Source organism: Ursus americanus, chromosome 23 (genome assembly GCF_024610735.1).
Source record: "Ursus americanus isolate L20-20 chromosome 23, mUrsAme1.1.p, whole genome shotgun sequence".
NCBI lineage: Eukaryota > Metazoa > Chordata > Mammalia > Carnivora > Ursidae > Ursus > Ursus americanus.
The window spans coordinates 1,230,094-1,241,433 of record NC_142149.1 but is presented as its reverse complement, the minus strand read 5'-3'; the positions used below and the strand labels follow the sequence as shown (position 1 = coordinate 1,241,433).

The 11,340-nt window shown below is 62.3% G+C and overlaps 2 protein-coding genes across 3 annotated transcripts; both read right to left on the bottom strand.

Moving 5' to 3' along the window:
• Window positions 1-413: 413 nt before the first annotated feature.
• MCRIP1 (MAPK regulated corepressor interacting protein 1) lies at window positions 414-9,124 on the bottom strand. Of its 2 annotated transcripts, none has more exons than XM_045775014.2 (5): window positions 9,063-9,124; window positions 2,468-2,523; window positions 2,257-2,375; window positions 1,514-1,615; window positions 414-1,317 (listed from the first exon to the last, which is right to left on the bottom strand). In XM_045775014.2, the coding sequence occupies exons 2-5, from the start codon at window positions 2,473-2,475 to the stop codon at window positions 1,253-1,255; spliced, it is 294 nt and encodes a 97-aa protein (XP_045630970.1). In that variant the 5' UTR covers window positions 2,476-2,523; window positions 9,063-9,124; the 3' UTR covers window positions 414-1,252. The 2 variants fall into 2 exon arrangements, with proteins under 2 accessions (XP_045630970.1, XP_087710126.1); XM_087854000.1 differs by lacking the exon at window positions 9,063-9,124 and adding an exon at window positions 7,555-7,745.
• A 454-nt stretch (window positions 9,125-9,578) lies between these two features.
• PPP1R27 (protein phosphatase 1 regulatory subunit 27) lies at window positions 9,579-10,803 on the bottom strand. Its single transcript, XM_045774962.2, has 3 exons — window positions 10,473-10,803; window positions 10,237-10,387; window positions 9,579-9,919 (listed from the first exon to the last, which is right to left on the bottom strand). The coding sequence occupies exons 1-3, from the start codon at window positions 10,660-10,662 to the stop codon at window positions 9,796-9,798; spliced, it is 465 nt and encodes a 154-aa protein (XP_045630918.1). The 5' UTR covers window positions 10,663-10,803; the 3' UTR covers window positions 9,579-9,795.
• Window positions 10,804-11,340: the final 537 nt, after the last annotated feature.

The following is an 11,340-nucleotide window of genomic DNA, read 5'->3' as shown; positions in this document are numbered from 1 at the left end:
CAAAATAAATTCCAGCTTGGTGTATCTGGGCCAGGCCTACCAGGTTTGAAGGTCAAGTGCACTTGGGTCTCTCTCAGTGACGCCCAGTGGACACCCCTTTATCTGAACGGCGGAAGAGCCACTCCCCCCGGGGTCCAGTGTGTAGGTCCAGGGCTGCAGAGGGAGGCTTCTGCCTCCAGGGCCCCCACCCCTAAGGCAATAGTTCCCTAAAGGGCATAGGAGAGCCACCTCAGCCTCTCTCCTCCATGAGTCCCCCACCTCCACCTCCCACTGCCCCCTCCAGGAGGCCCGGGCCCCCGCTGAGGAACCCGGGGACCCGATGGAATTTGTGTGTCAGGGGCCTGGAGCATGGCCGTGGATCTCCAGCCCTGTGTGGGCTGCTGGGACAGGGGCCTGACAGACCAAGGGGCCGGTCCAGTGCCACCCTCCTTTATTCACTGGTCCTTGGGCTCCAGTCACAGACACTTGGCTTTGGCGGGGCACAGGAAGGAAAGGGGACCCTGGTGACCATCCCAGCAGGTGGTACAGGGCCACGGTCGGCCTCACACCCCTGCCCGAGGGGACTGCTGTGGCCACAGGGCCGCAGACAGCAAGGGGCTAGGCCTGGTCACCCAGGACCCTCTCTGCAGGGGCGCTCGGTGACCTCCAGGCCTGGAGAGCTGGTGCCATCCTGAAGCTGATGCACGGAAGGAGGGGACCGAACTGGACAGTGGGGTGAGACTCAGACGCTCCCCAAGGTGTCCAGGCCAGAAAAGCGGCAGGGCTTGGTGGAGGACACACAACGGGTATGGGGGGGCCACCCTTGTCCTGCCTCCTGGCCACCTCAGGGACAAGCCCAGTCCCACCAGCCTGGGAGACAGCAGAGGCCCCCTTGTCTCCCTCCTGACCTTGGAAGTGGCCGGGGCGTAGGGGCCAGCAGGGTGGGGGGCAAAGTGATGGGAACTGGAGAGCAGTCAGAGTCAAGGCCCTGGGGTAGGGGCTGGCAGCTCCAGAGACACAACTACAGGGAGAGTCGGGGCTGGCAGGGCCCAGACCCCCCCAGTGACAGGGGCAGCTGGAGACCCCCTGAGAAGAGAAGAGAGGGCTTGGGGAGGAAGGGCAGGCCTTGGCCATCAATCATGCCCCTCCTGGTCCTGGGGATGACAGCCCCCTGGGTGCGTGGCCCCTCCCCCTCCCAGGAGCTGAGCCCGCAGGAGACCAACATCAGGCGGCACCAGGTCTCCCAGAGGCCAGGGGAGGGACACCAGGCGCTTCAGGACTTCTTGGCGTCCGGCGTGTTCCGGCGTTTCAGATCACTCAGGTCGATGGGCTTGAAGGCTGTCGGGACAGAGCAGTCAGTGTGGCACGGACGGAGAGGCAGGTCTGGGCCCCCTGTCCCGTTTCTGCCTCTGGAAGCCCTGGGACCTGGTCCACTCTGCCACACTGTCTCAGAAGGAGGTGGGCCTTCCAGCCCTCCCCCGCAGCACAGCCCCCTGGCCAGGCCCCTCCCTCCTAGGTCAGCTTCTCCACTCACTCTTCAGACTGGGGTTCGGGACCTTCTCCACGTACTCCTCCACCAGGCCCCGCTCGCTGCCTGACATCTGGCTCCGAAGATCTCGCTCCACGCCCTGCCAGGCTGTGAAAAGCAAGGGGGTGGTGTCAAGAGCCCCCCGCATGGCTGGGTAGTCAGGGAGAGTCCAGGTGGTCAGTGCACCCTTCCCAGCCCTCAGAGCATCCTGGTAGCTCCTCCGCCCCCCTCCCGGCCCCCCTACTTCACAGCTTTCAGCCCCCAGCCTGGCCTGCTCTTGACCTGAGGTTGGTCCTAAAAGCCTCCCCTCTCTCCTCTCTGCCCCTGACTTGGCTCCTATCAGGCCTGCCCTTGTCTTTACCACGACCAGGGCCGCACTCAGAGAGACAGCTGTGACCCATCAGCGCTTGATCCTACACGCAGGCTTCCCACCTTTCCCACATCCTGGCACACGTCACTCATGGACATGTGGGTGCACATGTGCTCACGCAGCCTGGCCACACCACTTCTCAACACGCCCGGGTCCTCCTGGAGCGCACCATCGTCTCGTCTTCCACAGTGGTTCCCTTTCCTGGAGTCAACCTGATCGGCTCCAGATGCTTCCTCCCCTCGGAGCGGCCTGCCCCCCACGACCAGAACCAGGCCTCCTCACTAGACACGGCCCCTGAAGGCTGGGGGAGAGCCCACACCCTGAAACGGCAGGAGGGGGGCTCTGGGGAGTTTCTTGGAAGGTACGGTGCCCCACGTACCTTCATAAATGAAACGCACATTCTCCTCATGGGCTGGGGTAAAGATCTCACTGCTGCTGGTGGGAGAGCGGGGGCTACTGTTCCTCTTGCCGTTGTAGACGACTCTGGAGACAGGGGAACTGGGGGAGCCCAGCATGTAAGGAAGGGCTGGGGACAGAGTGGGCCCATCCCCTCCCCTTCAGGGGAGGCCACTCCACCACCCAGGACCCACCTGGTCATCGCGGGGGTGTCTGGTCCTTGCGCTCCACTGCCGGGTCCCCTCAGCCTCTAAAAGGGAAGCCCAGACCCCGGGAGTGGGACAGAGTCACCCTCTCCACAGGGGCTTCAGAGTAGGGAGGGGTGTGGGGCCCACCTTCTTCCTCAAGCTGACGACGAACTGCTGGGTGAAGCCCAGCCACAATCCTGGCAGAGTCAACCAGACGAAGGCTGGGGGCCAGCAAAGTGCCCCTGAACTCAGAGCCCGTTCATTCCAGGGAGCCCACAGCCCCTGGACCACCGCTACTCAGGGAGCCCCGTCCCCCCAGTCAGGGAGCTTGGGATGGTGCCAGCAGCAGCGCCCGGATTCGGCCTTCCAGAGCCACAGAACACCTCTCAGGAAGTCTGGGTCTGCAGGGAAGAGCTGCAGTGACCCCAGGGAACCCTAACTCAGCCTTCCCTGCTGCAGGGCCTGACGTGCTGTCTCCACCGAGCCTGGTTCCCATCTGTAAAATAGGGACAGGCTTCGTGGTAAGGAGTGCAGAAGAGCCTGAGGCCCGGGGGTGCAGAGACCCCACCCGGCTTCTGGTCCTGGAGGCCAGGGCACGAGCGAGTCGGGGCCCCGGGTAGGACCCAACAGGGCAGGAGGGCTGGAGGAAAGGTGTGAGCTGGGAAGAAGGTGCTGGGCCTGACCTGGGCACCGAGACCCTAGGGTGCCATCTGTATACGGCCTGGCAGCTCAGATTTTACAGCCTGGGGGGAGGGGTGGGTGGTTTTTTTTTTTTTTTTAAGATTTTATTTATTTGAGAGAGAGAGCGATAGTGAGAGAGAGAGCACAAGCAACGGGGAGAGGGAGAAGCAGACTCCCCGCCGGGCAAGGAGCCCGATGTGGGACTCAATTCCAGGACCCCGGGATCATGACCTGAGCCGAAGGCAGACGCTTAACCAACCGAGTCATCCAGGCGCCCCCATGATATTTTTTTTTTTTAACGTTTTATTTATTTATTTGTCAGAGAGAGAGGGAGACAGAGAGCGCACAAGCAGGGGGAGTGGCAGACAGAGGGAGAAGCAGACTCCCCCCTGAGCAGGGAGCCCAACGGGGGGCTCAATCCCAGGACCCCGGGATCATGACCTGAGCCGAAGGCAGACGTTTCACTGACTGAGCCCCCAGACGTCCCCAGGGTCAGTATTTTTAAGCTCAGTCTCAAACTGGCCAGGGAATGGTGCCCTCTCTCTCTGGCTGACAACACAGCACAGAGTAAGGAAGCTGTCTACACAGGGCCAGTCCCAGGCCTGGCCCCAGAACAGACAACCCTAGCTACTGGGGGCAGAGGGAGGGGGCTCTTGAGCACAAGAGCCTCTGCCCCCCTGCGCCCCTCCCCCCTGGAGCCCAGAGCATGGAGCTGCAGCCCTTCCCAGAGGGCCAGAAAGGGGGGCTGCTGTGGGCCTTGCTCTCTGGTTTATTCAGTCATGTCATCAATGACCCAGCCTTTGAACACCTGCACAGGTAAACACAAGCCCAGGGAGCAAGACAAGACCCACAAAAGAGCATAAAACCAGCTTCCTGGAGCGCACATGGCAGCCCACGCCCCACCCCACCCCACCCCACCCCGCAGAAGGCCAGCCCCTTACAAAGGGACTTCTCCTTCCCTGAACTCAGGGGTCTCACTGCCCAAGGTCCTCTTTCTCAGGTGTCAGCCCCCCGAACACCAGAGTAGAGGGAAAGCCCCCTCTGGCCTAAGGACACCCTGGGACACTCATTGGGCTGTCAGCAGTGGGACAAGGTGGGAAGCTCCAGTTACACGACAGGATGGAGGGGCCAGGAGTACCGGCCAGCCCGCCTGCCCTCAGCCAGGCCATCTCCTTCTGCCCAGGAGCCCTTAGTCTTCCTACAGTTTGTCCTCCTCCATGCAGGAGGCCCCTGCTGCAGGGCACCTGCCCTCCCCACCTCACCTGCCCCGCTTCAGGCCTCTCCTCCAACGGCAGCCTCTGGGGACCATCTGGTCTTTGTGGGCACTGAGACCTCATCTTAGGGTCCCTACTCATCCTCTCAGACTAACTCAGGTGCTCAGCCCCCTTGGCTCCCGTCACTCTGCCTACACACACATGTGACAATGGGGTTCTCTGGACACCTCACTGCTCCTGTCTGTCTCTGCAGAGCAGTTGGCCTGCAGGGGCTGTGCCTGTGACCTGAGCCCAGACCCACAGAGTGCTTGGTCCCCACACTGAGGACCCAGCCCTGCTGCCCACTGGGCTTCCTGACTAAACCAGCAGCATGGTGAAGTCACACCAGCTCCCTGTCCCAGGCCTGCTCATTTGTCACCAAAGCCCTCCTGTATGGACATCCCACTTCAGTGCAGGTTTCTGGTACCCTGGACAAACTGGGTAAGGAAGAGCCTCTGCTAGGCGTCACACACCCAGCAGCTTCTCGCAGCCTCGGGGCTCGAGGAGCAAATAAAATGACACTTTAAAAAGGAGCCACTTTCTGCTTCTGTTCCCAGCAGAAGGTCACAGCCCCCCAGGCTGACTGCTACAGCCTGTGTCCAACCAACCTGTCTTCCCAGACCGGAGAACCCTCTGCACCCTCCCAGCCTTCCCTCCAGCTCAGCCCCCCTCCCCGGGGCCCTTAACACCAACCTCTTGTACTGGCCCCACCCCTACCAGACCCTGCCGCCTGGTGAGACTCAGGGGCACTGAGAGGCTTCTCCTGGAGAAGCAGCCTCCTGAGAGGCCAAAGGCCTGCTGCTCCCCTGGGGACAGAAGAGACAGTGACCTGCCACTCACTCAGCCTCCTCACCTACAGTGACAGGACCTCCAATCCCGACCCCAAATAAAGTTTCCAGTAAAAAAAATGCACCCCCTGACAGTGACAGCCATTCTAGTCCTGGGTACGTGCCCGAGACAAGAGCCATGCGGCCGCCGGGAGGTGCACGGGAGCAAGCAGAGAAGTGCCCCTCACAAGCCCCCGAAGGAAGAGTCACTAAGAAGGGGGTATATGCCGAGCCCACTCCTGCCACGAAGACGACACAGCTGGGAGCAAGAACCACCGCAAGAGCAGGCAAATCACAGCACTGAGGCTGAGCAGAAGCAGCTGACCCGGAAGGCCAGGATGGAAGCCTGGGGACACGAGCCCGCTGGGAGCAGCCCCCGGCAGACGGCCGAGCACGGAGGCTCCGACGGGAGAAAGGGCAGGAGGTCAGCAGGGAGACATCTTAGGGCATAGCTGCAGTGCAACCTGGACCTAAGCGACCGCCGGACCCGCACGGTGAACCCTCCACGGCCTCAGCAGGAATGGTCTCGGTGGGGTGAGGGGAGGGTGTGGGCGGTGAGCCAGGGCTGCCTGTCCGTGAGGAACACTACGAAGGGAGGCAGGAGGCCAGGCTGGCCACGGGGCACGTCTGACGAAGCAGAGGGACATCTGAGTGTGTGTACCACCAGGGGAAGGTGCTGAGCAGGGCCACGAAGAGAGGCAGGTGTGGAGGAGGCAGGAAGGACCAGAGTGCTGGGGAGAGTGGCACCAGCCTGAAGGAGTGCCAAGGACACCTGGCAAGACAGGCCGAGCCATGGAGGACCACGGAGCCTCCGGTCCATTAGGACGGGGACTTGGTGCGCAGGTGAGGGGCAGGCAGGAGCCCTAATCAGACAGTACCTGGCCTTCACCACTTCCCAAACCACCGCCATCCCTCCCTCATATGCTTTCCCTCTTCTGCTCACAAGGACTAGAGGCACAATTATTTCCTTAGCTCTGGGGGTGCCTGGGGGGCTCAGTCGGTGAGGCGTCTGCCTTCAGCTCAGGTCATGATCCCGGGGTCCTAGGATCCAGCCCCGCGTTGGGCTCCCTGCTCAGCAGGGAGTCTGCTTCTCCCTCTCCCTCTGCTGCTCCCCCTGCTTGTGTTCTCTCTCTCTTGCTCTGTTGAATAAATAAATAAAATCTTAAAAAACACCACCACCACCACCACCACCACCACCACCACCACCACCACCACCAGGTCCCATCTGGCAATTGCTAGCACACTGATGTTTACAGCTTCCTTCCGATCTTGGTGGCCATGATGTGAGGGGCAGCTCAGCTACTGGTGTCTCAGATCTAACGACAAAACAACGGTCTCCCCTCGGCCCACAATCCCACCATCCGAAAGCCCAGGGCCATCCTTCCCAGAGCCTCCAATGTGCTCTCCAGCTACCTCTTCCCATTTGCAGCCATCCCGATCCAACTACCTCCCCCACAACAGCACAGCCTCCTGCACCATTCTCCCCAACCCTGGTCCTGACACCCCTCCCCAAGTAATTCCCTGCTCTGAAGCCCTGGGCCCTCTAAAGCCCTCAGTCTGGCCCAATCTATTCCTTCAGGTGTGTCTGACTGCTGGGCTCCAGCCCACCCCCGAACACAGTCTCTGTAACAGACCACCTCTGCCAGCTGCCATCACCACAGAGAACCGCATGCTGCCCCCCACTGTGCACTCTGCAGGGCTTGGCTCTTGTCCGTGGCTGCCGAGCTCACGGCAGCCGGTGGTGCGTGCTAGGCACACAGCAGGGTCCAGAACCATTCTGCGGCTGGAGGTCATCCATCCTTGCTCTGCTGCCCCCAGGGAAATCCCTTCCCTCTCTGGGCCTCAGAGTGCTCATCTAAGCCAAAGCAGCCCCCAAGGAGGCTCCCTAGGCTCTCCTGCTTCACAACAGACAGGATAATCGCAGAAAGAACGCACTGACTGGGCACATCTGGGAGTGGCAGGGCCACTGCTGACTATGAAGCACGGTCTAGGACAGTGCTGGGCACCCCAAATGCAGAGCCAGCCCATTCATAGGGAGGTGGAGGCCCAGGAATGTCCAGGACGTGTGAAAAGGCAGCAGTGCCACCAGCCACAGCAAGCAGTTGCCACCGGGCAAAGTAGGGTCTGAACCCCCAGTGGCTCCCAGGACCTAAGCCTCCAGGGCCACAGCAGCCAGGGCCAGGCCCAGACAGCTCAGCTGACCTGAGCATCCCCGAGCCCGCTGCTGCCCTTGCTGGCACCTGCCCGTGGCAGGTCCCTGGATACCCCTGACATCAACACAGTTCTACTTAGAGACAAGAAGGGAGTCTCTCCGGATGGGTAAGTTTTGTACCTTGTTCTTGCACGGGAACCAAGGACTTTCTGAGAGCTCCTGGGGGGAGGCAGGGCATGGGGGAACCCAAAGCCCAGCTTCCAGCCCCCCAGTCTCAAACTCTTTCCCCACACGCAGCCATATGCCTAAGGACAGGAGAGGAGAGGACACTCTGTTGTTCAGAAAGGTGACAATGAGTATTCTAGAGTTAGAATCAGTGATGCAAATGGCCGTCGTTCTGTGTTCCTTGGGAATTTATAATGTTCAGATTTTCTTAGATTCCATTTTCCCATGATACTCTGTGTCTCTGTGGTACTCAACAGTTTCAGCCATTAAGACTTCTAGAAAATGATCTACTAACCAAACACGGTCAGAATACTGCTCTACTCGATGCCAACAGCGGCAGTCCCCTGAAGACCCACGGGGGCAAAACCTCTAAGCACCGCACCCTCACCCTCCTTCCTGGCTGATGGCAGCAGCTCCCATCCCAACCAACAGCCCTGAGCGCCTGCACCCCCACCACCAGACCCAGAAACGTCGCCACCCCCTCAGCTCACCCCAACTCAAGCTCATGTCCTGCAGGACGTGGCCCCTGCTCCCTTTCCTCTCCACTCCCACTCCTCTCCAGAAGTTCCCTACCCAGAACTCACTGGCTGCTCCCCAATGACAGCTCAGGGGCCCTTGCTCAAGGTGTCCCCTCCGCCCAATAGGGTCTTACTCATCCTTGGGATTCAGCTAAAAGACCGCCTTTTCTTGGAAGCCTCCCTGGGGCTGGCCAGAGGACGGGACATTGCACCTCCATACCCCCGAGCTTTGTCACAACCCGAGTTGCTTTTATAATTAGAAACAGGACACAGGGGGACGGACACACACACACACACACACACACGCACGGCTTCCAGCCCGGCACTCCTCGGTGGCACTCTGTCCACCACCAACTGTGTGAAAGCCCCCAGGGCGTTGTCAGGCTGGGCAGCCCAGTGAGCTAACTCCCTGAGGGCCGGGCGCATCTTACCCCCCTTGCCACCCTGCACCTAGCCCCGCACCACCTGGCCTGCGGAGGCCGGGACTGTGGGAAAGGGTGGACAACGGAAAGCCGGAAAAACTGCGGGGGACCTCGCCAGATGCATTTCAAGAACCAAGAAGCATCCTCAGAAATGTTCCCTTTGGAAAATGGAGAAGGCGAGAGACATTTGTCCACCTCGGCGGCGGCTGCTTCAAAGACTGAAAAGGGCGGGCCCCCCGGTTGCCCCTTCCGAGCCCATCTCCCCGGGATGTCGGGGCGCCCGGTCCCTAGACCGCCGCGGACCGGCCCCGCCACGTCCCCACGCCCCCTCCTCGCCGCACCGCCCGCGGCGGGATACGCGCCGCCCAGCAGGCCCAGGAACTCGGGCGCAGCAGACCGAACCGGGGGCCCGCTCCCGGCCCTCCGCGACCCCGCCCGGGCCCTCCCCTAGCCAGCCGCCGCGCCAGGGCGGGTCCCGGCCGCGCCCGCCCCGCCCTCACCCCCGCCCCCGCTCCCGCCTCACCTCGCCCGCTCGGCCACCGCCGCCGCCGCCAGCTGGGGCCCGGCCGGAAGTGACGTCACCGCCGCGCGCGCAGGCGCGGGGAGCGTGAGAGCCACGTGACGGCCGGTGCGCCCAGGACGGCGGGGGCGGGGCCTCTGGGGGCGGGGCCTCAGGCCCGGGGATTGCGGTGCCGGCGCATGGGTTTGCTCTGGGCCCGGGTGCTGCGGGATAGAGCGTGGGCCGGGCCGGCGGGGTCTGAGTCCGGGGGCAGGGGGCGCGGGGCCAGCGGGGCGGGTCCGGAAGCTGCTGGGGTTGCGGAGCCGCGGGAAGCCCAGCTGAGGGGCTGGGGACGGCTGGGTCCTGGGGGTTCAGGGCTGGCGCGGCCGGAGACCTCAGAGACCCCCGAGAGTCTGGCTCCCTGCGCTGGCGCTGTCCCCTGGACCCCCAAGCCTGGCATGGATGGCAGGGCCCGCTGACCACCGGAAGCGGGGGAACTGGGACGGTCCCGTCCCCAGTAATCAGGCTACCACCAGGGGCTAGGGAATGACGTTTATTGAAAAAGTAAAAAGTGTCACAATAAAAAATTCACCTGGAGAAAAAGCCAGGCCAGAAGTGTGGGGGATGGGGTTGCGCCCAGGTACGGGGGTCCTGGCCGCCTGCCGGCCCTACCGGTGGGGCAGGTCCAAGCACCTGGGGGAGGTGGGCACCCAACTTCTCTAGGGAGGGCCAGAGCCCTGGGAGGGCAGCACAGGGCTCAGTCCATCTTGGTCCCTTTGAAGAGCTCCACCAGGTCCTTGAAGTCTGGGTCGATGAGGTCTGAGGGCAGGTCTCCATCGTCGTTGGCTGCCTCTCTGTCTGCCCCCAGGGAGATGAGGTACCTGGGTGCAAAGGCGGCAGTGGGGAGGTGGCCCCAAGGATGCTCTCACCCCAACCCCCCCGGATTGCAGGCTGGAGTCCTAAGGTACACCTTTTTTAAAATTTTTCCAGGAGGGGTGAAGAGGAGGAAACGTGACCCTCCAGAAACAATAGCCGACTTTGCCAGTTTGCTCTAGGGAAGGCAAGAGGGCAGAAGGGAGATTCTAGAAGCTCTTAGGGTTCTTAGCTGTACCACCAGGGCCACCTTTGGGAGACCACATCCTGGAGGCCACTTGAGGCCAGAGCCGTTGGGATGAAGCCCCTAGCCTGACCCTCTCACCTGGCTATGTCCGGGTATCCGTCGCTGCAGGCGATATGCAGGGGTGTCCAGCCAGTCTCGTCCCGCTGGTGGATGTCAGCCCCGTATTTGACCAGCAGCTTCACACACTCCAGGTTTCCAGAGAGCACAGCCTCGTGCAGGGCGGCCAGGCCTGTGCAGCGCAGAGCAGGAGGGGTCAAGGCTGAGACCTTCCCCTGACACCGCACAGACCCCGCGCTGGCCCCACAGGCACTCACCTGAGGGGTGGATGGTGTCCAGGGCGACTTTCCGAGCCCGGATAAAGCGCCCTACCTGTTCCAGGTCCCCTTGGCGGATGTGGTCTAAGAACAGGACGTCGTTCGGGAAGCGCACGCTGCGGTCTGCCAGCAGCCGTCTGCGCCGCTGGCGTGGGCTGTACCGGGCATAGCGGCTGGTCCTGCTGGGCATCCTGGGTGCTGTGGCGGGCCCACCTTGTGGGGACCCTACTGCTCGGGGAAGGGACGTGTCCGGCCCGGATCAGACAGCGCATGCAGTGTCCCCCAGCGCCACCGCGGCTCCTCTGCTGCCCTGTGACGGAGCAGCCCCTCTTATAGAGGACCGGCGGTGCTATATAAAGCTGCGCAGTCATGCTCACGCCGGGAGGGGCCGAAACCGAGCAGCTCCGGCCTGGGCTCAGGATCATGTTCAGGAGCTCATCTTTCAGCCCACCTGTCGCTGTGCCCTGGCCAGAGGGGTCAGATCCTTCCTGGCCACTGCTGTCTGCCCCACAGCTGGGCCTAGAAGGTGCCTTACAGAGGGCAGGAGAAGGCACTAGAAGGACAGGACCCATGAGGAAGGTGAGCGGGTACCAAGGTCACGGAGAGGGCCCAGGCGTCTCCCAAAGGCCTGGAAACTCAGGGAAAAGCCATGATGTCTGGGGAGGACGGCTGCTCCCACCTCCTGGAAAGCAAGGGGGCTGCCCACAGCTGAGGGGGCACAGGGCCCTGACCGTGCCAGGGAAGGCCCAGGCCTACCCGTATCCCTCCCTGTCACTTGGCACCTTCTGTCGGGCCTGTATCCCTCTGCTTCCCCCTCAGAAACTTCCCAGGTTAGAATCTAAGTAAATGCCTCTGCTCCCGTCTGCCC